The sequence below is a fragment of the Sus scrofa genome, chromosome 2, assembly GCF_000003025.6.
Source record: "Sus scrofa isolate TJ Tabasco breed Duroc chromosome 2, Sscrofa11.1, whole genome shotgun sequence".
Taxonomy (NCBI): domain Eukaryota; kingdom Metazoa; phylum Chordata; class Mammalia; order Artiodactyla; family Suidae; genus Sus; species Sus scrofa.
Genome location: NC_010444.4, coordinates 143,056,029 through 143,082,342, shown reverse-complemented (window position 1 = coordinate 143,082,342; position 26,314 = coordinate 143,056,029). Strand labels below are relative to the sequence as shown.

The window sequence follows — 26,314 nt, the reverse complement described above, 5'->3', positions numbered from 1 at the left end:
ATGGGGCCCTCATTCCATCCACACCTAAGGAACTGAATCTCACCGGTAACCAGGGGAGCGAAGAAATGCTTCCTGCCACAGTGAGGCTTTCAGATAAGACAAGCTGACACCCTGATTACAACCTTGGCAGAAATGCCTCACCCGCGCCATAGGGACGTTCCCAGCCCAAGTACTGAAGCCAAGCCACAGCTGTGACCTACGCCACAGCTGAGTCAATGTCACATCCTTAACAAAACATTTACGGTAATCAACGTCACTTTAAGCCACTAACTTTTGGTATAATTTGTTACACAGCAATGGGTAATATATTCCTTCAAAAGGCCCAGTATAAATGCAATCATGTGGAAGCAGGAAACAAACCAAAATTACGGACATTTTAAAAAATAAATGGTTTATAGTCTTTTTAAAGTATCAGTGTTATGAAAGACCAAGCAAGGCTGAGAAAAAGTTTCAGATTAAAGTAAACTAAAGCAACATGACAAATCAATGCAATGTGTGAGCCTAGACTTGAAGAAATTACTGTCAAGCACGGGAAAAATTTGAGTACAGACTACAGATAATCACATTGTATGAAGGCCGAGTTTTTGATATGCATTATCGAAGTTCGGTTATACAGAGAAGATCCTTGTTCTTAGAAAAATGTACAACGAAGTGCTCAGGAATAAAGAGACATGATGTCGACAACTCCGTCTCAAATGGTTCATAAAAATACTAACAAGGACTTACACACGTAAATATACGCACATGGATGATAAAGACGAAAAGGGAGAGAAATGATCAAGGCAAAATATTAACAACAGGTGGGTAAACCAAGTTCCCTTGCGGCTTATTGGGTTAAGGATCCGATGTTGCCGCAGCTTTGGCACAGATCACAGATGTGGTGCAGGTTCAGTCCCTGGCCTGGGAACTTCTACATGCCTCAGGTCCGACAAAAACAAAACAAAAAGGGTGGGTAAAGTATATACAGTTCTTTGTACAATTCTTGCAACCCTTTTGTAAATCTGAAATCATTTCAAAATAGAAAGTTAGAACAAAAACTTGCTGTGAAGACATCTCTAAAAATTACAAACCTATTTTTTTCTTTGACCTAGTAATCTCCTTCTGAACATTTATCTCACGGATATCCTGCATATGCACAAAATGACGCAGGTACAAGACTATTCGACACAGTTGTTTGTAATACTCAAAGACTGGAACAAACCAAGTACCAATTTATTCAGCAGGAGACTGATTAATAGCACAATACAATACTAGGCAGGTGTTAAAAAAAAAAAAAACAACTTTCTTAAAGTTTTTGCTTTGGTGCAGTGGGTTAGGAATCTGACTGCAGCAGTTCAGGTCACCATAGAAGCGTAGGTTAAAGGATCCAGCATTTCCACAGCTGGTAGTCCACAGCTGCAGCTCAGATTCAATTCCTGGCCTGGGAGCTTCCATATGCCTCAGTGTGGCCATAAAAACAGCAAATCAAAGCAGCCTTCTCGTTGATATGAAAATATTTTAAAGGATACACCGTGGAGTGAAGAAAGCAAGATATAGAACAGTCTATAGGGACGTTATCGCTAAGAAAAGTGGGGAAATAAAAGCATATATCCATCATTTGCCCATATTTGCATAAAGAAATGCTGAAAGGATACCGAAGAAAGTAATAAAACGATTACCTTTAGGAGGAGGGTTAGGCTACACCCCACAGGCCTGCAAGCTTTGTCCTTGCCCAGCTGCAATACTGAAGAAAGAGCCCGGAGACCGTGACAGGAAAATCCAGGATTTGTTGGATAGGGGATCTTGCAAGTCAGAAGCAAAAAGTCCTGGAGCATCACCCACCGCAAGCTGCAGGCAGTGGGCAGGACTAGGCAACAACCTTCACAACGCAGAGCAGGAAGTTACCATTTATGGGGGAAATGGCATCGGGTTGGCTCCTTAGTTACCAGGGAAACCAGCAGCTGGGGTCGGGGACAAGCACATAGGTAGTTACTGATTAAGCGCTATGATTAAGAGGATTGGATAGTCCTGTGAGGAGGGTGTAATTGATGCAGGGACAGGTCAAGCACGGGATGTACCGAGATTAGGAGAACAGCCATCCTGAGTGGCCTGACCATACCCTCTAGCCCCACACAGCCCTTCTAAGCTTGGTCTGCCCTCTTCCACGATATCCCTGGGGTCAGGTATGTAGAGTGCCCTGCAACCAAATACCACCCATGTGATACAGACAACAGCAGCTAAGAGTTTAAGAGTAAGATACCTACCATGCTAAAAACAAGCATTCACCAGGCTGGGGGCTCATTCTGGAGGCAAGCTCCAGAGTGATGGAGAGGGAATCTAAGGCAGCGTTGCCCTGGTCTAAAGGTTTCACAGCAGAAGAAATACTGTGGGAGTTATTGGGTTATATACATAAGCTTGACTTTGAATGAGGGCACGAGTCGTGCCTTATGCTGCCATTAGCATGTCCAGAGGCATCCCGTTTTTAAGGACCACTTCTCTCATGGTGGTCTTCCCAGGAGGGTAACTGCATGTGTAGCATTATTTAAGGCACCATGTGTTTAGCCAGAGATTCTCTTTGCCCTTCTCCATCAATAGAGGCATCTCACGGCAAACCCTGCAGACTCATTTTATAGTGAGGTCAGCTGTTGCCCAATCCATGAGCAGAATCCCTCTGCTCAGGCTAGGCACAAAATTTAAGCTGTTTGACAGGCACGATACAGGGAAGATTAAGACCTTTTGATACACGCACTAAGAACATTCTGCGATGACGGCGCCCCTGCCTGTGTTTTTTTGTCCCAGCCCTCAACACCACACCACCTGCGCACCCTCAGTCCCCAGGGTGATGCTGAATACTGCGGCAGTGGTGTAACAAAAGGCCTCAAGGTTGACATAACGGTGCCTTTCTCTAGTCGGGGGTCTCTGATTAATTACCTTAGTGGTCTTAGATGGGGCTGGATAGATAGGTGAAATCTCTAAGGCCCTTTCTAATTTTATTCCCCACAAACCCCAAGGAGTCACAAACCCCAACCACTGGAGACTTAACTACCAGTCTCAGGGCCCTGTTGTAATGTGTTCCCCTTGGGGTAGGACTTGTGGCAAGGGCAAAAGTGAGCTACTGTCCTGACCGATAGTTGGCAATGGCCCTTCGGCGGTCAACAGCTGAACGTGGATGGTTTGACTAGCTGCCTTTGGGTTAACAATCTATCACCACTGAGAAAATTGCTCCTGGGAGGTTCAGTTATAGGAGAAGAAGGAGAAAGAAGCTACCATCTTTAGGGGGAATTGATGTCCGGTGGGCTCATTAGTTACCAGGGAAACGCAGCAGCTAGGGCCGGGGGCAAGCACATAGGTAGTTACTGATTAAGCTCCATGATTAAGAGGACTGGCTAGTCAGGTGAGTAGGGTGGAGGTGAACCAAGGACGGGTTGAGCAGGGGATGTACAGAGAGCACGAGAACAGCCATCTGGAGCATGCAAGGGGGCAGGAAAAAACAGGTGGAAGAGAAGTCGGACAGGAATGGGAATGAGACAATATACACCTATTATATTGTTTTGATTTTTGAACCACGTAAATGTGTCTCCTATCCCAAAATAATATAAATAAAATTACTAAGATTGAGGAAGGCAGTAGGCCCATGAGGACTCAAAAGGTGTCCCGGAGATATTGTTAACTGGGAAAAGCAAGTTGCAGAACAGGGTATGTACTATAAATGATCCCTGTTGTGCAAACAAACAGCACACACATTTACATATATAAAAAACTCTTGGACATATACATAATCAAGTATTAACAGGAGTGACCTCTAGGGGTGCGTCTGGAGGCAAGGTGAGGGGTGGGGGGGGAATCTGATGTTTTATTTTCTTAAATCTCCCTTGAAACTGAGGTGTTGTTTATATACTGTGAAATGCAAGAATCTTAAGTTGGATGAGGTTTGGCAAAAGTATTCACCCTTATAATTTACTGCCCTATCAAAATATGGAAAATTTCAATCCTCTCAAGGGGAAAGGAAGTTCTGTGACCATTAATACCGCTGATTTCAACTTCAGATGTGATTTGTTAGACATCTTAACTGTTAACATCAAGTCACTGGTAGTTCATTGAAGGAATATTTATTTAGAGCTTAACAATGTCAAGCACTGTTGCAGGTCTTAAAAACAGCATGAAAAAATGAATCAATCCTTGTCATCAAGGACTTTATATTCTTGTTGGTGAGAGAGCTAACACATAGATGATGAACTAAGTATGTACCAGATGAAAGTCGTAGAACAAAAGGTAGTATCTGCTTAACAAAGTTACCGAGGACTCTGTAGGATGTGTAAGGTAAGTGTGCGTATACAATCTTCTAAGTATATTGATAATGTTAAAATCCAACAATTTTATTATTATTGCTCTGCATCTTTCATCCTAAACATTCCTTATCTGAAATTTTACTGTTTATAGGCCAAAAACAGACAGTGAGCTGGAAAATGTCCATGGAAAACATACAATCAAGTGAAAAAAAATTAACAACAATAACAAGAAAAATTGTGGCCACTCCTGTGGCATGTGGAAGTTCCCGGGCCAGGGATCAAACCCATGCCATAGGAGTAACTAAAGCCACAGCAGTGACAATGCTGGATCCTTAACCTGCTGAGCCACCAGGGAACTCCAATAACAAATTTGAAAAGCCTGATATGTTATTATTCAACAGAGTTCCAGAGGCAGAGAAGAACTGGGCCCCAAGACTAGTCTCAAGAGTGGGATGAGTATAATCAGAGACAAGAAGGTTCTCCAAGTGCTGGGTGTTTCTGACAGGGAAAAAAAGATCCAGAAGAAAAACAAAACACGGGAGTAGCTCTGCCACGAGCCCACGAGCCCCAGAACATACAAGTGTAGAGTCTTCAGAAAGTTTATCATGCTCAGGCTGGTAAAGATCTACTCATAGAAGAGAGTATCTGTAAGAAATCAGGGTAAAAGAATAGTGACCCTATGTCCAGCCCCCTCTTTGGCTGCTCCCACGCATATGGAAGCTCCCCAGCCAGGGACTGAATCTGAGCTGGAGCAACGCTGGATCCTTAACCTGCTGTCCTGGGCCAGGGATCAGACAGGCAATCCACAGACACAAGCCAGATCATTAAACTACTGCACTACATCGGGAACTCCTGCCAAACCCCCTCTTGATATCTGCACTTGGATGTTTCTCGGACTAACGTATCATGCTTACAACTCAATTCTTGATTTCTCTGAAATATACCTTTCTTCCAACACCTCACTAAATTGTACCTTTGTCCATCCAGATCCTTAATTAAGAAACTTGGAAATGGCTCTTATCCACCACCCCACCCTCACCCCCACCCCGCTTTCATCGTTTATATTTATCCAATCAATATTTTATTGAGAACCTATCACTTGCCAGGCAACCATCTGAAGAACACAATGATAAACAAGTCAGGCCCTGCCCTCATAGAATTTTCATTCCACTCACTCGTTAACTGTCTCGTTAACGGGTCTATTTAACTATATCGCCAATCTATCCATTTATTTCTCTATCCACTGCCTTCCCTCGAATCTACTCCAGCACCATTTCTTACCAGGAACATGGCCGTAGCCTCCCATCTGTTCTCCCCGCTTTCCTTTCTAACCCTCACAAAGCAATTCACCACACAGTAGCTATAGAGTGATGCTGTAAAAAACCATATCTTGTCATTGCCTTGTTTAAAACCTTTCACAAAGCTCCTAAGTATGAGGTTACTGAAAAGAAAATCCAAAATCTTTAAGATGGTTTACAAGGCTCTGCCTTGTAAAAAGGCACCTCATTTACTTATTTTCCATTTCTAGCCTCCCCATCCCTTTTAATTAATTTATTTATTTAGGCTGTGCCCATGGCATGTGGATTTTCCCACGCTAGGTATCAAACCTGTGAGAGGGCGGTAACCAGCGTCACAGCAGTGATAATGCCAGATCCTTAACTCGCTGAGCCACCACGGAACTCCTCCCCAGCCATTTCTCATTACTCGCCTTTTCTTTTTTTTAGGTCCTTTACACGTGCTATATTCCCTCTGCCTGACAATGTCTTCTTTAATCTCCTTGTTACCTAGCTAACTTACGTTAATCCTTCAGACAGCATGCCGAGCATCACTTTCTGAAAGAAGACTTGCCTGACCCTTCAGACTAGAGCAGGCCTCCCTATTACAAGCTCTTTTAGCATCCTTGTTTTTCTCCTTAATGGCACTTATTAGACTTGTAAAAGACTGTATCTTAGAATGGGAGCCCATTAACGCAGAAATCACACCTGTCTTGTTTCACTGCTGCATCCTTGGTACCTAGGACAGTGCCTTGCATACAGCAGGCAATTATTAAAGTATTTGTTATAGGAGTTCCCGTCGTGGCGCAGTGGTTAATAAATCCGACTAGGAACCATGAGGTTGCGGGTTCGGTCCCTGCCCTTGCTCAGTGGGTTAACGATCCGGCGTTGCCATGAGCTGTGGTGTAGGTTGCAGACGCGGCTTGGATCCAGCGTTGCTGTGGCTCTGGCGTAGGCCAGTGGCTGCAGCTCCGATTCAACCCCTAGCCTGGGAACCTCCATATGCCGCGGGAGCGGCCCAAGAAATAGCAAAAAAAGAAAAAAAGACAAAAAAAAATTTAAAGTATTTGTTATAGAAATGAATGAATGACCCAGCCACTGCTAGACCTGGGGCAGGCAATAACGTTTACTCTGTGTTGGGGTGGACTCTTCCAACCTATTCCTTCAGAGAACAGAAGCCCGAACTTCCACAGAGGTGGTTTAAGCTTATACTGTATTCTCTCACATTATATTCCCACACGATATGAGACTAGAGCACCTTGTGCCTCTTGCTTCTCAAGAGTATATGGAATATGTAGCAGTGTGGGTGCTATAGTGGTGAGCACAGCTGCCTTCCAAAAGTACATGGAATATGTAAAGGTCAATAGTTTTCCCATAAACTAGCAATGAACAGTCAGAAAATGAAGTTAAAAACACATTTTACAATATCCAAAACCATCGAATAGGTAGGAATAACTTAATAAAAGATAGGCAAGACCTCTAGGCTGAAAAGTACAAAACACTGTTGAGGGAAGTTGAAGACGACCTAAGCAAAAGGAAATATATACCATTTCAAAGCCTGGAAATCTCAGTATTAAGATGACCCCTCTTTCAGCAGATTTATAGATTCAAGGCAGTCAATCCCATTCAAAATCCCTGCAGGTTTTTCCCCTTTGGCAAGTGACAAGATAATATTAATTTATTTGGATAGGCAAGGGACTCAGAATAGTCAAAATAGTGTTGAAAAAGAAGAAAACGTTTGGAAGACTTACTTATCTGACATTAAGACTTATAAAGCTGCAATTATCAAGACAGAGTGATATTAGCAAAGGGACAGACATATCAATAATATATGATGGAGAGCCTCAAAACAGACCCACATATATTGATCAGATGATTTTCAGTAAGGGTGCCAAAGCAATAGGAAAAGGAAAATCTTTTTGACACCTGATACTGGAAGAACTGGGCATCCATATGGGAAAAAAAACACCTTGGCCTCTTCCTCACTGAACTACTACCTCATATCACATGCAAAAATCTATTTAAAATAAGATAAATTATCTTCTATCAAAGACTTCTTCAATTATCTTAGCCAGAAGCTGTCTCTTCCTATCAGTGTTTTAAGCATGTGTCCTAAGGACAGTGCTCTGCTATTGGTACCTTTGCATTAGGTATGTTTTCCTAAAAACGAACTCCAAGCGTAACCTTAGAGAGTAAAACTACCTCTTTCCTGATGTATAAGTCATTGGTTTGATCAACATCCCTTCACAACTATGTGTTTGCTTAAAACTTTTAAAAATAGCTTTATTGGGGTATAACTGATACATAAAAGAGTGGCACATATTTAATGTGAAGGCATTTACTTTTTTGAACTCTATCTCGCGTGAGAAAAAAGCGTATTTTTCACCAGAACTAATTAATTCATGACCACAGCTATGCTCTGTTACATGTAATGAGAAAATTCTCAGGTTTTCACCATTTGCCATGTAAATCATCCCAGCAATTCTACTGGAGTAAATTTGTCCCTAAATAAGAAATTTCACAGGACCCTTAAGTTACACTATGGTCCAGACAAAAAAAATTAATACTCATAAAACTGTCTCATCAAAAACAATTTTCCCCCAATATTTTATGACTCCACACAGGGCCTTCTCAATCAAGAATGTGCCTGAGCACTTAAGAATTTTACAGCAGCTGTCATAAAAATTTTAAAACAGTTTTTACTTCCACCCACAGGTCACCCCATTGTATCATCTGGAGAAGCACACAAATCATTATTGCTTTTACCAACAGAATGTCAAGTATAGTGATTTTTTTTTTTTCTTTTTAGGTCTACACCCATGGCATATGGAAGTTTCCAGGCTAGGGATCTAATCAGAGCTACAGCTGCCGGCCTACACCACAGCCACAGCAAGGCCAGACCCGAGCCACATCTGCGACCTACACCACAGCTCATGGCAACGCCAGATCCTTAACCCACTGAGTGAGGCCAGGATTGAACCCACATCCTCATGGATAGTAGTCCGGTTCGTCACTGCTGAGCCACAACAGGAACGTCCTAGTACAGTGATACTGAAAGCATGGCTCCTTTTTCTATTAACAGTGTTAAAAAAAGAGGCCACTGTTAATTAAGTACATATTATGAACCATATGGCTTATATATTATGACCAGTCTTCACCACAATCTTTCAAATTACATATTATAATCCCTATTTTGCTTAAGCTGAAAGAGATTAAGTAATGTCAAAAGTTACACACAGTTAGGAGTTACCTCCTTTCAAAGCTGCAGTTCTGCTATCATAATTCATCTTAAATACTGATATTCGATCACCCCCAGAACACATACACTTGTTCAGTCACTCAACAACCATTCAGTGAAGCCTGGTTAGCTCATATTGGAAGCATAACTGAGATCACTGACACCTGAGGTACAGCCTGAGGGGCATTACTATTCCTCACCCTAGGTCTTAATGATTCATCTCTAAATTGAGTTAGGTGAACAGAAATCAGCACAACTGAACCACGTTAGTTTAGCCTCCCAAATAATTTCTATTGTGTGTTATGGCCTTCATTTCGAATTAACCACCACATGAAAACTGGCCACAGGATAAACGTTTTGATCGCTTTTACAAAGCAAGAGAAGCTACATTGCCTTCTGTTTACCCTGGCATTATTTAGAAAGCTCTACTTACTAAATTGCATTTGGAACTTCTTGTCAATACAAAGTTTGCTATTTTGCATAAGCTCAGAAACTTCTATAGACCCGCTCTATATTTCCCTTTTTTTGTCTTCATTGTCAAGAAGCAAAAAGTGACACAGGAATTTCAGTAGCAGTAGCTCAGAAACTTCCTTAAAAGATAAGACAAACAGACCCGCTCTATATTTCCCTTTTTTTGTCTTTGCATTGTCAAGAACCAAAAAGTGACACATGAATTTCAGTAGCAGTAGCTATCTCAATTTGATTATTTTTCATTCCTCAAATGGTTTTCAATCTCTTTTATATATCTAGGTGGGTTTGGGGGGGGGGCGTTGCTTTTTGTTTGGTTGGTTGGTTGGGTTTTTCTGTTTGTTTGTTTGTTTGTTTTTAGGAACACACCTGCAGCATATGGAAGTTCCCAGGACAGGGGTCAAATCAGAGCTGCAGCTGACAGCCTAAGCCACAGCCACAGCAACTTGGGATCCGAGCCACATCTGTGCCTACACCACAGCTCAGGGCAACGCTAGATCCTTCACCCACTGAACAAGGACAGGGATCGAACCCGAGTCCTCATGGATCCTAGTTGGGTTTGTTACCTCTGAGCCACGATGGGAACTCTGTAAATCTAGGTTTTAATCAGCTACTGTATCTTCAAAAATAGATAGGCAACAAGTTGGGAGAAAAATAATTAGGATGTTACGATTTCCTACCCCCTTTATAGAATTCGCCAAAAGAAACCAGCCTTCTCACGGTTTCCAGCAATGCTTTCCCAAGCATAATGTATTTTATCATTTGATTTCTGTTCAACATTCTACAATAAACATAAGGCTCTCAGTAAACAGAATCTGTGCACTTTTGAGGAAATTTTCCATATATGTGAGAATTACGGGGAATTTTACATAAGGAGAATTACCACAAATTTACGACAGAATCAAAAATGCGCCCAAAACACAATTTGTTTACTCTCAATATTCCACCGAGTCATCCAGATCATCAGTGTAAAATGGACAAAAGGAATATTTAACCTGGAAAGGCAGAGAGACACTGAATTACTGGAATCTATAATGGGGATGAAAAAATAAACAATCTCTTCAGTTTTTCTTCATGATAACACTGTGCATATTTCAGTGAGAATGTTTTAAATGCGTAAGATATAAACCCATGATATTTGGAAGTTCATGAATAATTTGAAACTGTGAAATGACTTCAAACACCAAGAAAGTATAAACGTATGCATCCCTAGTGACCAGAAAGAATTCCTGCACTTTAAAAGAAACAAAGTGCATACAACTCAATGGCAAAAAACCCAATAATCCAATTGAAAAATGGGCAGGAGACCTGAATAGACATTCCTCCAAAGAAGATATACAGATGGCCAACAGGCACATGAAAAAATGTTCAACATTGCTAATTATTAGAGAAATACAAACCAAAACTACCTCATACCGGTCAGAATGGCCATCATTAACAAGTCAACAAATAACAAATGCTGGAGAGGGTGTGGAGAAAAGGGAACCCTCCTGCACTGCTGGTGGGAATGTAAATTGGTACAACCACTATGGAAAACAGTATGGAGGTTCCTCAGAAAACTAAACATAGAATTCCTGTATGATCCAGCGATCCCACTCCTGGGCACATATTCAGACAAAACTTTTTTTAAAATGACTTTTATCTTTTCCATTATAGTTGGTTTACAGTGTTCCATCAATTTTCTACTGTACAGCAAAGTGACCCAGTCACACACACACACATACACACACACACATTTATATATTCTTTTCCTCGCATTATCTTCCATAATGCTCCATCACAAGTGGCTATATATAGTTCCCTGTGCTATACAGCAGGATCTCATTGCTTCTCTACTCCAAATGCAATAGTTTGCATCTATTAACCTCTATTATCCTGGATAACGCAGAGCATTGGACGTGAATGACAACGCCCCTGAAGTAGTAATCACCTCTCTCTCCAGCTCCACCTGAAAACCTCAGACTCCCAGTATTCGGACAAAACTTTCACTGAAGAAGATACATGCACCCCTATGTTCAATGCAGTACTATTCACAATAGCCAACACATGGAAACAACCTAAATGTCCATCTACAGATGAATGGATTAAGAAGATGTGGTACATATACACAATGGAATACTACTCAACCAGAAAAAAAGAATGAAATAATTTGCAGCAACATGGATGGAACTAGAGATTTTCATACTAAGTTAAGTTAAGGCAGAAAGAGGAAGACAAATATCATATATCATTTATATCTGGAATTTAATATATGGCTCAAATGAACCTATTTGCAGAAAAGATACACATGGACTTGGGGAATAGACTTGTGGTTGCCAAGGGGGTGGGGGAAGGGAGCCGGATGGACTGGGAGTTGGGGTTAGTAGAGGCAAACTATTGCATTTGGAGGGGCTAAGCAATGAGATCCTGCTGTATAGCACAGGGATGGAAAAAAATAGAAAAAGAAACTGAATGCAATCTATGAATTTGTTAGCAACTTCATGTGTGGTTGGAAGTCTTTCTATTAATAAAAGTCTATTTAAAATAACATTTATACTTTTCACTGAAGTAGATGTATCCTCTCTAGAAGAATTTGTGTTCTTAACAGATAAATTAGCATAGATATGCAACAACATTTACATGGCCACTGGGAAATAAAAAGAGCAATCAAAGCAGGAAGAGCTGTACAGTTGGTATGTTAAATTATGGAGTATTAACAAGTGCTTTATAAAATGGATGTAAAATTTTACATATCACTTATACAAATATTTTTTAAATTGTTATAAGTAAGACGAGAGGGAAGGCCCAAAGAAAGGCCTGAGGGAAGGCAGCGGGGCTGTCATTGTTTGCCACGTTTATATAAATGTATTGGTGTCTGTTTACAAATTCCAAATATAAACTAATTACCGATAATGAGAGACATCATGCTCAAAGATCAGGGGAGAATATTTGACATGCACTCACCTGAACTGATGCATGGTTATCTTTAGAACACACCAAATCGCCTGAAAGCAAAAGAGGCTCGCTTTTCCCACAGCTCTCCTGGCTGATGAGCGTGTCCGCATAGTTGGGCTGCGGGAAGATCACGTGGCTCCCCCGCGAGTCCGCGGTGAGCGACACCTCGTGCGAATAGGTCTGCAGGAAAGCCCGCACCCCGTCCACGCCCACGAAGTGGGACGCGGGCACGCCACCCAGTCCGCCTCCTGACGCCTGCAGCACACGCGACAGGTGCCAGCGCCTCAGCCTGAGCGCCAGCAGCACGATGACAAAGGCCAGGAAGACACAGGAGACTGCCGCCACCGCCACCACCAGGTACAGCGTGAGGCTGGAGTTGTCCCGGTCAGTGGAAGATTCGATGCTGTCCAAGTCGGCCAGCACATCTGGGAAGCTGTCTGCCACTGCCACGGTGAGCGTGACGGTGGCCGAGAGGGGGGGCTGGCCGTGGTCCTGGACCGCCACCACCAGGCTCTGCTTGAGGGCGTCTCTGTCCAGCAGGGCCCGCGCTGTGCGCACCTCGCCCGTGTGCAGCCCCACCGCGAAGAGCCCGGGCTCGCTGGCCTTGAGCAGGCGGTAGGACAGCCAGGCGTTCTGGCCCGAGTCTCTGTCCACCGCCACCACCTTGGTCACCAGGTAGCCGGGCTCTGCGGAGCGGGGTGCCAGCTCTACACCCGTGGAGCCATCAGTGGGGAGGGCGGGGAAGAGGATCTCTGGCGCATTGTCGTTCTGGTCCAGCACGAATAGGCTCAGCGACGCATTGCTACTGAGGGACGGGTCCCCACTGTCATGTGCTATTACTTGTAGCGCCAAGTCTCGGAATTGCTCGTAATCGAAGGAGCGCAGAGCATACACGACACCAGTGTCGGAGTTGATGGATATGTACGAGGACAGGGGAGCTCCCTGGACGGTGTCCTCTGCCAGGGAGTAAGTGACCTGGGCATTTTCTCCATAGTCGGGGTCCTGGGCGGTCACAGAGATGATGGAAGCTCCTCTGGGGTTGTTCTCTAGGATATAGGCAGAGTAGGAGGCTTGAGAGAAGGCAGGCGGGTTGTCGTTAGTGTCTGCCACATTCAGGGTGACGTGAGTTTCCGTGGACAGGGGCGGACTTCCTCTGTCAGCGGCAGTCACGGTGATGTTGTAGCTAGAAACCAGTTCTCGATCTAGGACTGTGTCTGTCACTAAACTGTAATAATTTCCGTAAGACTTTCTAATTTAAAGGGCAGATTCCCTTGGATGAAACAGTTCACTTGTCCATTTTCCCCAGAGTCTTGATCATTTACATTTAAAAGGGCAATTAACGTCCCTCTGGGAGAGTTTTCAGGAATGGAGCTGGAGAGAGAGGTGATTACTACTTCAGGGGCGTTGTCATTCACGTCCAAAACTGTGATCAGCACTTTGGCTCGTGCAGAATATCCTGCGTTATCCATCGCTTGCACTTCCATCTCGTAGAATCCCGATTCCTCGTGGTTCAACTCCCCTATTGTTGAAATCGTCCCTAAATTACCATCTAGCTTGAAAATTTGGGCCGCTTTGTTGTCCACGTACCGGAAGGAATACATCACTTCCGCGTTGGCTCCTTCGTCAGGGTCAGAGGCGTTTACCAGAAGCAGCTGAGTGCCCACGGCCACATTCTCCGGAACGCTCACGCGGTACTCGGACTGAGCAAACGCCGGCGCGTTGTCGTTCACATCAACGACCAGCACGCGGATGCGCGCGGTGCCAGTGCGGACTGGGTCGCCAGAGTCCGAGGCCGTGAGAACCAGGTGGTGAATGGCCTTTTCTTCGCGGTCCAGGGCGCGCTCCAACACCAGTTCCGGGTACTTATTGCCATCCGCTCCGCTCTGCACATCCAGGGAGAAGTGAGTATTACTACTGAGCTCGTAGCTCTGGAGTGAATTCTTCCCTATATCCGGATCCCAAGCATGGGGAAGGGGGAACCGCATCCCAGTGGCTGCATTTTCACTCATTTTTATTTCTAATTCGTCTTCCTGGAAACTGGGGGCATTGTCATTAATGTCCCTCACTTCTACCGCTACCCCGTATATTTTCACTTTATCCTCCATCAGAATCTCCAAATTTAGTTGACACTTGATGGCCCCCAAACAGAGCTCCTCCCGGTCTAACCTGCCGGCGGTGACGAGGCTGCCGCTTCGCGGATTCAGAGCAAAAAGTTGCGTCCTACCTCTGGAGACGATGCGGACTCCGCGCTCCTCCAGTTCCCGGGGCTCCAGCCCGAGATCTTCGGCGATGTTCCCCACCCTGGAGCCTTTCTCCAGCTCCTCGGGAACTGAATAATGGATTTGGGTGCACCCAGTTTCCCACAGAACCCCCAGGAGAACTCCCAGCAGGACCAGCTTTTTGCAGTCCCGGTGCAGTTGCGAAGGACACATTGTCACTTTCTTCCACTTCTGTCCTTGACTACCGAAGTCAGGATCACCTTACTGGCCCTTAAAAATCTGCCGGATCCGAGGTCTTCCGATCCGTTTCCTCACAGTCTGGGAGATGGTTAGCTGCCATCTGTGCTTTGTGCTTCAGGCGTGTGCGCGGCCAGCAGGATCGTCCTCTGCTGCTCTCTCCCTGATTGGTGAACGAACAGCGGCGCTCAGAGTCCTAACCAATTACTGCACAATCTTGAAGGATTTTAGACCTCAAATATCTTGAAGGCGTTCAGACCTCAAATAGCTCCACCTACTGTTCTCAATATGGGGATGGAGATGGAACCAACTAAAACTACAGTATTCATTTCGCTTGGACTTTCAGTGAGCCTCTTTTTATTTCCCGCAATCTTTCATAGGGAGCCATTTTCATGAGATTATCTTCCGTAGCTGTAGGAGTATTCTGAGTTTTCCAGTGAGCTTTTGCGTGAATCTGGAGTTTCTTTTTCTTTTCCCTTTTTTGGCCATGCCCGTGGCATGCAGAAGTTCTTAGGCTAGGGATCCAACCGTCGTGACAGCAGCAACCCAAGTGACAACACTGGATCCTTAACCTACTGAGCTGCCAAGGAACTCTGAATTTAAAGTTTCCACATATAGTGAATTTTAACCTTATGATTTTAGTGCACCTACTTTGACCTCCCCCCCATCACACACATGCACCTATTATGGGATCTCCTTAGGGGTTTCATGTTTTGAGAAACTGTACTATAGATAATTTAAAATTTCTCACACAGTTAAAATTTAGGGCAAAATCTTGTGGTAGATTCTTAAATTTGCCTAAATGGAAGAACTATATTAACAGGCTGTTGACATTTGACATTTAGAAGTCAGAATTTCACAATAATATGGAAACCTAAAAATAAAAGACTCGATTGCAACATTATCAGAATCACACCCAGCAGGAAGTCAAGTGAAGAAGGCACATGAACAATTTTAGAACAAAATAGAAGCATTCCAACTAGCATTTGCTGGAAGTAAGGGTAATATACTACTAATATATTTCATAGAATGCTTAGGATCAAAATCCCATATTAAGTCATAATGGGAATAAATATGAAAAAGACTAACTATATATTTAGACATATATTACTTTGCTGTATACCAGAAACTATGACATTGTAAATCAACTATATCCAATAAAAAAAATAATGTTTAGGAAAACTAGTAACCCAAAGAATATTGTAAACTTACCTTTTCCTGGGTAACAAACTTAATGCCAGTTACTGAGATTTACTGGTAAGACATTTAGAAGGCATCAAAATAAAGGAAGAAATTCTCGTTACTGTGCTTTCGTGAATGTAAATATTGAGATTCTGAGGATAAGCATGTTTGGCAGGCATACTATAAAATAATATCTTTAACACAAAGATGAAATCTACAGGGAGCTCTGAGAAAGGGTAGGGAATAAAACTGACCTATTCAGTGGAATTCAAAGAATCCCTAAAAAGGTATCTGAATGTTATCAAATTATTACTATGTCTTTAATTGTAAAGCCTTTTTCCATGCATTTTCATCTCATTTTGTAGTTAATAAAGAAAAAGCTTTATATGCCAAGATGTTGATGTTCTGAAAAAGAGAAACACCCAAAGGAAAAAAAAAGTATGCTTCTGTTTAAAATATTTGAATGACAGCATCATCATAATACCCACTTGTTGAAGTAAGGGAGAGAGAGAAAGTATAAAGAATAACTCAGGTGAAATTGTCCAAATATTGAAAATACTCCAGAACTAATAATAAAGCTAGTTACCCACATAGAAGGGAACAGGGAAAATATTGAGAGTGGGCAAACAAAAGTGAAGTGATAGCATATAATCTGTTTAAGATTTTCTTTCCTAAATATTTGTTTAAATATTAAACCAAGCCTATTTGCAGATGAAAGGTATTCACTGAAACTCATGTGAGTAGCAGCAACAGTTAGAGTTTAACTTATTCTCCTCAGTGACACTTACTACCAAAGAAGCTTCATTAGAGAGATCTTGTCCGGTACCATTTCCGGCGTCATGGTGAGAAAATTAAATCTTGTTTGCTGGGAATCAGCACCGTACAGATTGTAGGAATAAGGCAACGTTCCTTCACTGTAGTTGGGGGGACCCACGGGCCCGCCTTGACACAGAGGCCAGGCTGAAAGCAGCCCCAGCCGCGGGCCTGGAGGAGCGTCGCACGTGTAGGGCCACCGCCAGGATCACCGCCACCAGGAAGAGCACCGAGATCAGCGCCAAGGCCACCACCAGGTACAACTGCAGCTCAGCCTGGGCGTCCGAAGGGGCAGGAGCGTCCCCCAGGTCCGGCAGCGCCTCCTGCAGGCTGTCCGCGAACACCAGGAGCAGCGTGGCGTGGCCGACAGGGGCGGCTGGCCCCCGTCGCGCACCGCGACCAGCAGGCGCTGGCGGGCCGCGTCCCGCTCGCCCAAGGCCCGCGCCGTGCGCACCTCGCCCGTGCGCAGCCCCAGGCTGAAGAGGCCCGGCTCGCTGGCCTGCAGCACGTGGTACGACAGCCACGCGTTGTGCCCCGCGTCCGCGTCCACCGCCACCACCTTGGTCACCAGGTAGCCGGGCTGCGCGGCGCGCGGCACCGTGTCGAAGAGCGCCGAGCCGTCGGGCCCCAGCGCCGGGTACAGCACCCTGGGCGCGTTGTCGTTGCGGTCGCCCACCAGCACGCGCAGGCTCACGTTGGCGCGGAGCGCGGGCGAGCCGTGGTCGCGGGCCTGCAGCGTCAGCTCCAAGGCGCGCAGCTGCTCGTGGTCGAAGGCGCGCTGCGCGAACACCACGCCGCTCTGCGCGCTCACGGACACGTAGGACGCCAGCGCGCGCGGCTCCAGGTCGCCGGCCACGAGGGAGTAGGAGACGTGGCCGTTGGGCCCCAGGTCGGGATCGCGAGCGCTCACTTGCGCGATGGAGGCGCCGGGCGGGTTGTTCTCCGCCACGTGGACCTCGTAGGAGGCCTGCTGGAAAACCGGAGCGTTGTCGTTGACGTCTGCGATGTGCAGGTGATGGTAGTGCTGGTGGAGAGGGGCGGCTTGCCCCTGTCGGTGGCTGTGATGGTGACATTGTATTCCGGAGTCTGCTCTCGGTCTAGGGCCCCATCTGTTACAAGCTTGTAGTAATTATTGGCAGAAGATTCAATTCTAAAAGGAACTTTTTCTTTTATGAGACACGTGACCTTCCCGTTTTCTCCTGAATCTTTATCATGTGTTTTGAACAGAGCAATTACAGTTCCGGGTTCTGCATCCTCCGTTATGGAACTAGACACCGAAGTGAAAACCACCTCCGGGGCATTGTCATTCTCATCTAAAATTTCCAGTATAATTTTACACTCGGTGTTCATGCCTCCGCCGTCCCTGGCCTCGAGGCTTATAGTATAACTGCTACTGATTTCAAAGTCTACCGGGTCCTTGGATTTAATTTCTCCACTTTGATGGTCCAGTGTAAGCACATTTCCGATATCTCGTAGGGTTCTGAAGGAGTATGTGATCTCTGCATTGATGCCTTCATCCTGGTCAGTGGCCTTCACCTTTAGCACAGGGGTGCCTGGAGGCGAGTTCTCACGCAGACTAACTTTGTACACATCCTGACTGAACACTGGGGGGTTATCATTGGCATCCGTGACCTTGACCCTAATTTGAGTGGTGCCCGTTCTAACCGGATCACCCCCATCCACTGCTGTCAGGACCAAAAGGTGGGAGCTCTGTTGTTCCCGGTCCAGGGGCTTCTCCAGCACTAATTCTGGGGCATTCTTGCTTTCAGTCTTACCCTCAATCGTCAAAGAGAAATGCTTACTATAGCTGAGTTGGTAACTATGGAGAGAGTTAAGCCCTACATCTGCATCTATAGCTGATTCCAGCCAAACCGAGTTCCTGGAATTGCCCATTCATTGATTTGTAGAACAATACTATCTTGGGGGAAATGAGGTGGATTGTCATTTATATCTTCTATCGTCACGTCTATGTGAAAACATTTAGAGGATTCTCTACTACAACCTCCAAGGGCACGACACACAGAGGGTTTGGGGAGCAGAGTGACTCCCGATCTATTCTGTCATTCACAAGTAAGTTCCCATTCTCCGTGTTTACAGTAAAGTATTGTTTCTCCGAACTAACTCTGAGGTTGCGGGTCAATAAATCCCGTACATGCAGCCCAAGGTCCTCAGCAAGATTCCCTACCACGGAGCCTCTGGCCATTTCTTCTGGGATAGAATAGCGGATGTGTTCCGAGAGAGCCCCGCAGAACAAAGGGAGCAAGAAAGGAAAAAGTACTTGCCGCAGCCGCCAGGCGCTGCTCCTCTGCTTCACCCTATTTCCCATCCTTCTCTGCGTTGCTGCAGCCTCCGATGTTAAGATGATTTACAAATTGCGTTTAAACTATCCACACCGACCACGTAGAAAACACAACACTCCCAGGTTGAGGACATCCCAATCCTTCTTCCGGAATCAGGTTTGCCGAGAAGAAAGCCTGAAGCCGGTGATTCTCCTTTCCAACTTGCTTTTGTGACTGTGCAGAAAATCACTCGGGTAGATCCTGAGCGCCCGCTCTTGCAGCTCATTGGCCAACAGCGGCACTCGGAGTCTATTCAGAGAACTGCAGTCAGAAGCCTTGTAAATAAAGGGATGCGGTATTCCAACAGATGCGTTGAACTGATGTATAGGGAATGCGGCAGTGTAGAGTTTTGGATAGGTCTATTTTCCAGTATTTGCTACCAAAGAAGGTTCCTTAGAGACGGAATCCCATAGAAGAGCAATTAACTCAGTAATGAGAAAAGTTTGTCATTTTCTAACTATTAGAGGCAATGCACACATTGGAAGTACAAGTCAAAGACTTATCTCCAGACTTAGAACAAAGATCACATGGAAGAATAGCCCAAAAAATGGTATGGGGAAAATCTGACAGCCATAAAATGACCCTGTTAGTCCATCCAATATGCATATGATTTTCTTCTCTCATCAGAATAAAGTGGAGGAGAAATCAAAGCTATATAAGGTTTTACTCAGGATAAAGATGCCCGATACTATAAGTTTTCCTTGCTACTTATAAAAGAGGTTTATGAAAATGATTGTGAAGTGTTTTACACTTTTATCATGAAGGGAATAAAAAAGCATACCCTACCAGATTACCATAGGAATTTAATGACATGGAATGTGAAGGTGTTTTATTTTCATCCTTTAATTTCACTAGATCATATGTTGACTCTCACCAGAGCTTTATCACTACCTCTACTGAAATTAACCTTAACCTCAGGTGTCAAAAACAACTTTCCTTTTTATTCTCTAAGATCTCGGTTGCCGACTCCTAATTCAGACGGTGTCAAAATATATATGGAACAATCCCCCTCTTCCAGCAAACTCCTCGTATTCTTTTTATTCATCTAATTCCGGTTGAAGTAAAATGCATTAAATCTTTTTTTCTCAGTTTGGAGTCCCACAAGCATAAATTCTATCCCTAGATGCACAAAACGCTAACATTTTGCGTGACATCAGATTTAGGCATCTGTTGCAGATCTTCCCTACAGCTGACATTCTTTTGGCCCAAACATGAGATCCTCAACATATAGTTAATTATAATAAGGTCAATTCCAAAATGAGAACGGAAAACTTGAAAGAGAACATGAATATGCAAGTACTTTGGACCGAGTATCCAGAAGTGGTGTCAAGAGTGCTGAGCTGACCTGACCCTGGAAACGATTCCTGCTGTAAAATAAATTTCCCTAGGCAAGTTTCCTTCTCCCCTGACTTTCCTGGACTTTGCTTCAGATACCATTGGCACTATTAGATAACTATCAGGGCTTCAATAGCAAGTTGCATCTGGATATAAGAATCGAATATACTTGTGTTTGATACAAAAAAATAAGTTTACAAAGGAAATAAAGAATGATCCATGATGCTTAATAAAATAGTGAAAACAACAAAAGTAGCCAGAAGAATACTTACTAAATCAGTCTCATAAAGTCTAAATACACACTCCACCTCTTCACGTATATTCGAGTATTACAAATATAGGCACAAACTATTCTAAATGAATAAATCCGATGAATGCAAGCATGTCTAGCAGATTTGAAAACAACCTTTTGGGAAGCACTGGATCAAAATTAAGTGATTTCTGTAAGTGAATTTGGTACATGAAACAACCAACAATGCACACACACATAGAGACACAAAAGTACAAGTGAAAGAATAAAAGGAAGTAACACCAGTTCTCCATTTTAGCTATTTCTTCAAAAGAATCTAATGACTTTACTGTAGAAATAGAAAAGATGTCTAGAACTTAAGAAAAAAAAATGTGTTCTACATTTCCTCCCCAAGAGAGCCTCCTACTTAAAAGGCAGTCAATATGTCTTGTTGGGGTGGGATAAAAAATGAGACGAAGTTGAAATAACAGGATCTAAACATATTCCCAGCTACCAAATATCAAAACGGAATTCTGTTCACGTGTGTAAGTGTGTGTATGTATGTATTATGGATAAGAAAAAGAGCTAGAGCAAGTATACTGTTGAATCAACAGGATTAAATATGAACATTAGAAGTAAATAACAGGAGAACATAATTATAAATCAGCGGAGGCGATACGAAGTTGAAATGAAATAAAAAAATGTTTGTGAGTCACTGATTCGAATCATTACCAGTTTACAGTGATAGTCAAAGACACTGATGATAGAAAAATATTACTGAAATTCAACTTACAATAAAGCAAGCCATGATAACTAGACTGGGCTTCGAAATTAAAACAAGAGTTCCCTGGTGGCCTAGGATTCGCAGTTGTCCCTGCTATGGTTCGGGCCCATCCCTGGCCAGGGAATTTCTGATAAATGATTCTTTCATGAAACCTACGTTAGATAAAGTACAGAAACTCACATGTTTTGCTTTAAATATATAAGAACATATGCCTCCCCCAACAGTTTTTATAACAGGCTTAGGGAAAAAGTCACTTAAAAGACCTGTGCAGAAACACCAACAATTGGGAGGCAGGAGATAAATCTCACCTGATTACTGGTAGAATCACATTTGCCTAAACCGGTAGCTGAATCTTCACCTGTCAGAAGAGGCTCGCTTTTCCCACAGCTCTCCTGGCTGATGAGCGTGTCCGCATAGTTGGGCTGCGGGAAGATCACGTGGCTCCCCCGCGAGTCCGCGGTGAGCGACACCTCGTGCGAATAGGTCTGCAGGAAAGCCCGCACCCCGTCCACGCCCACGAAGTGGGACGCGGGCACGCCACCCAGTCCGCCTCCTGACGCCTGCAGCACACGCGACAGGTGCCAGCGCCTCAGCCTGAGCGCCAGCAGCACGATGACAAAGGCCAGGAAGACACAGGAGACCGCGCCACCGCCACCACCAAGTACAGTGTCAGGCCTGAGTCATCGGGGCTGGCAGGAGATTCGAGGCTATCCAGGTCAGCCAGGACGTCGGGGATGCTGTCTGCCACAGCCACGGTGAGTGTGACAGTGGCCGAGAGAGGGGGCTGGCCGTGGTCCTGGACCGCCACCACCAGGCTCTGCTTGAGGGCATCTCTGTCCAGCAGGGCCCGCGCTGTGCGCACCTCGCCCGTGTGCAGCCCCACCGCGAAGAGCCCGGGCTCGCTGGCCTTGAGCAGGCGGTAGGACAGCCAGGCGTTCTGGCCCGAGTCTCTGTCCACCGCCACCACCTTCGTGACTAAGTAGCCGGGCTCTGCGGAGCGGGGTGCCAGCTCCACGCCAGTGGAGCCATCCATGGGTAGGGCAGGGTACAGGATCTCTGGGGCATTGTCGTTCTGGTCCAGTATGAATATGCTCAATGACACGTTGCTGCTGAGCGGTGGGTTCCCACTGTCACGCGCTGTCACCCACAACTGCAGTTCATGGAATTGTTCATAGTCAAAGGAGCGCAGCGCATACAGAACACCGGTGTCTGTGTTTATGGAGACATAGGAGGATAGAGGTGCCCCCTGGAGCGTATCCTCTGCCAGAGAATAAGTGACCTGGGCATTCTCTTTGCTGTCCCAGTCGAATGCAGACACCGAGAAGAAGGAGGCTCCTCTGGGGTTGTTTTCAGGAATGTAGGTGTGATAAGAGGAGTGAGTGAAGGTGGGCGGGTTATCGTTGTCATCTGCTACATTCAGTGAAATGTGAGTTTCTGTAGACAAGGGCGGACTTCCCTGATCTGTGGCTGTCAATGTTATATTGTAGCTCTGAAACTGCTCCCTGTCCAATGCTTGGTTTGTGATCAACTTATAATAATTTCCATAAGTCTTTTCTAATTTAAAAGGCAGATTGTTAGGAATGGAGCAAGAGACTTGACCATTTTCTCCGGAATCTTGATCTTGCACATTTAGAAGGGCAATCACTGTACCTGGAGGAGAGTTTTCCAGCACTGAATTAGTAGCGGATGTGATCGTTATTTCTGGAGCGTTATCATTCACATCCACGACTGTGACCAACATCTTCGCAGTGGTGAAGAGACCTCCGCCATCTTGGCCTTGAATTTCCAGCTCATAGAATCTGTATTTCTCAAAATCCAGAGGACCCTGTATTAAGACGTCTCCAGATCGAGAATCCAACTGGAATATTTCAGAAGCTTTGCTTTCCATATTCCGGAATGAATACACCACCTCCCCGTTCATCCCCTCATCGGGATCAGTTGCATTCACTGTTAGGACCCGAGTTCCAGGGCTGAGGTTCTCAGGAACACTCACTCTGTACAGAGGCTTTGTAAACTTGGGGATATGATCATTTACATCGAGGACCACCACGCGAATGGGAACAGTGCCCTGGCGGATGGGATCTCCTCCATCTAAGGCTGTGAGGAGGAGGTGGTGAGCAGCCTCTTTTTCCCGGTCCAGGCTCCCCTCCAGCACTAACTCCGGATTCTTGGCCCCATCCGTTCCGCTTCGAACTTGCAAGGAAAAGTAACTATTAGGGTTGAGCTGGTAGCGCTGGAGGGAGTTCTCGCCCACATCTGGATCCCTAGCGTTAGGAAGAGGAAATCGCGATCCTGGAGTTGCATGCTCATTGATTTTTATCTCTACTTCCTCCTCCCGGAAACTGGGGGCATTATCATTAATATCCATTATTTCCACCTCTACTCCATAAATCTTCAGGGTATTTTCCACAAGTATGTCCATGTTTAAAAAACAGGAGGAGGAAACCGCCTCACAGAGCTCCTCCCGGTCTATCCTACCCGCGGTGATCAAGCCGCCACTGCGCGGATTCAGAGCGAAAAGCTGCGTCTTTCCTCTGGAGACGATGCGGACACCACGCTGCGCCAGCTCCCAGGGCTCCAGGCCGAGGTCCTTGGAAATATTGCCCACGAAGAAGCCTTTGTCTGTCTCTTCTGGCACCGAGTATCGGATCTGCCCGGCCCCAGACTCCCGCAGCGTCCCCAGGACCAGCAGTAGGACCAGCCCGCTGCGGTCAAGGCGCAGTTGCCAATTCGCCATGGCGGTGGCTGAACCTGTATTCCGCGATTTCTTGAGCCTTTGGTTCTGAAATAGCTTATGTATCCACGAGGTCCCTGGCCGACTGCATCCACAAAATATTACGGAGCGAAAGCGAGTACTTTGAGTTTCCAGCACCGGGATCTGTGAGTAACCATCTCGCTGTGCTTTGTGTTTTAGAGGTAGGGGAGGGAGGGACTCTGTAGCGCTCTGCCTCCCGTTCCCTAATTGGTGAACAGCGGCGCCTAGAGCCCAATCGTATTATTGCAACGCGAAAGAAAAACTCAATTAATGTGCCTGTTACCGAGTTCTTAAACTCACCTCTTAGAGAATCACAAGTATTTGTAAAGCTTAAAATTGCAGACAATAAAGAGTTATGTAATGTGACATTAAAGGCTTACCAAGAGCACTTATTAAAAGAGTAATTATTAAACGGGCTTGCTAATTTTTCTTAGGTTTTCAAATACTGCTGGAACTGAAAACCTGCAGGTTAGATTTTGTTCCTATTGATTTTTACTGACTGAAGGAAACAGCATTTGTGGCTGTGGAACTAGCACAGTTCCAACAAAATCATCAGTAGGATTATGACTATAATTCTTGCCAATGTTTATTTCTTAAGTAAAATAAAGAAAAAAACATTTGAAAAAATATGGCATTATTTTACGGTTGTCACTCAAGGTATCACAGTATAAAAATAACTATATTCCATATCCCTGATGAAAAGATATTCTATTTTGTGAACAACGGACCTGAGAATTCTCTGTATATTTTACCTTGCAATGCAATTGAATAGTAGAGGGATTGCAGCATTGTAAACTTTAGTATTAACAGTAACACACATAGGTTTGAACTAAATTAATTTTAGGAACTTTATCAAGAGATGGGATCTACAGTCTGGAAATAGTAGTGCTATATTATAAATTACTGGCAAACTGGCATATAAAAACCATTATTTTAAATACTTACCTGTTTAAAAGTGTTCTTATCTGCCTCAACACTAGGAGTTAAAATGCTCGCCAATAGCCCTGCAGAGCTGTCTTTGTTGAGAATATCTTGTGTGGCTGGACAATGTTCAGCAGATGTGAGAAAATTAAATTCTGGATTAGTTTGATTCCCAGGCACACATAAATTATAGGCATAGGGCAACGTTCCCTCAGTGTAGATGGGAGGAATCTCAGGACCAGACTTAGAGCAAAGAGCAGATCCAAAGCAGCCTCCAGCACTCGGGCTGGAAGAGCGTCTCAGGCGCAGGGCGACCCCCAGGATCACCGCCACCAGGAAGAGCACCGAGATCAGCGCCAAGGCCACCACCAGGTACAACTGCAGCTCAGCCTGGGCGTCCGAAGGGGCAGGAGCGTCCCCCAGGTCCGGCAGCGCCTCCTGCAGGCTGTCCGCGAACACCAGGAGCAGCGTGGCGGTGGCCGACAGGGGCGGCTGGCCCCCGTCGCGCACCGCGACCAGCAGGCGCTGGCGGGCCGCGTCCCGCTCGCCCAAGGCCCGCGCCGTGCGCACCTCGCCCGTGCGCAGCCCCAGGCTGAAGAGGCCCGGCTCGCTGGCCTGCAGCACGTGGTACGACAGCCACGCGTTGTGCCCCGCGTCCGCGTCCACCGCCACCACCTTGGTCACCAGGTAGCCGGGCTGCGCGGCGCGCGGCACCGTGTCGAAGAGCGCCGAGCCGTCGGGCCCCAGCGCCGGGTACAGCACCCTGGGCGCGTTGTCGTTGCGGTCGCCCACCAGCACGCGCAGGCTCACGTTGGCGCGGAGCGCGGGCGAGCCGTGGTCGCGGGCCTGCAGCGTCAGCTCCAAGGCGCGCAGCTGCTCGTGGTCGAAGGCGCGCTGCGCGAACACCACGCCGCTCTGCGCGCTCACGGACACGTAGGACGCCAGCGCGCGCGGCTCCAGGTCGCCGGCCACGAGGGAGTAGGAGACGTGGCCGTTGGGCCCCAGGTCGGGGTCGCGAGCGCTCACTTGCGCGATGGAGGCGCCGGGCGGGTTGTTCTCCGCCACGTGGACCTCGTAGGAGGCCTGCTGGAAAACCGGAGCGTTGTCGTTGACGTCTGCGATGTGCAGAGTGATGGTAGTGCTGGTGGAGAGGGGCGGCTTGCCCCTGTCGGTGGCTGTGATGGTGACATTGTATTCCGGAGTCTGCTCTCGGTCCAGGGTCCCATCTGTTACTAACTTGTAGTATTTTTTAGAAGAATGGATTTTAAACGGAACATCTCTACTTAAATTACAAGTGACTTCTCCATTTCTCCGGAGT

General features: G+C 45.6%; 1 protein-coding gene across 1 annotated transcript in view; it reads right to left on the bottom strand.

Moving 5' to 3' along the window:
• The window catches only part of LOC100736974 (protocadherin gamma-B7), a 103,696-nt gene that overhangs the window by 74,214 nt on the left and 3,168 nt on the right, over window positions 1-26,314 (bottom strand). Inside the window, 1 exon segment of the mRNA XM_021084917.1 lies at window positions 25,021-26,312. Coding sequence (XP_020940576.1) covers window positions 25,021-26,312 — 1,292 coding nt within the window.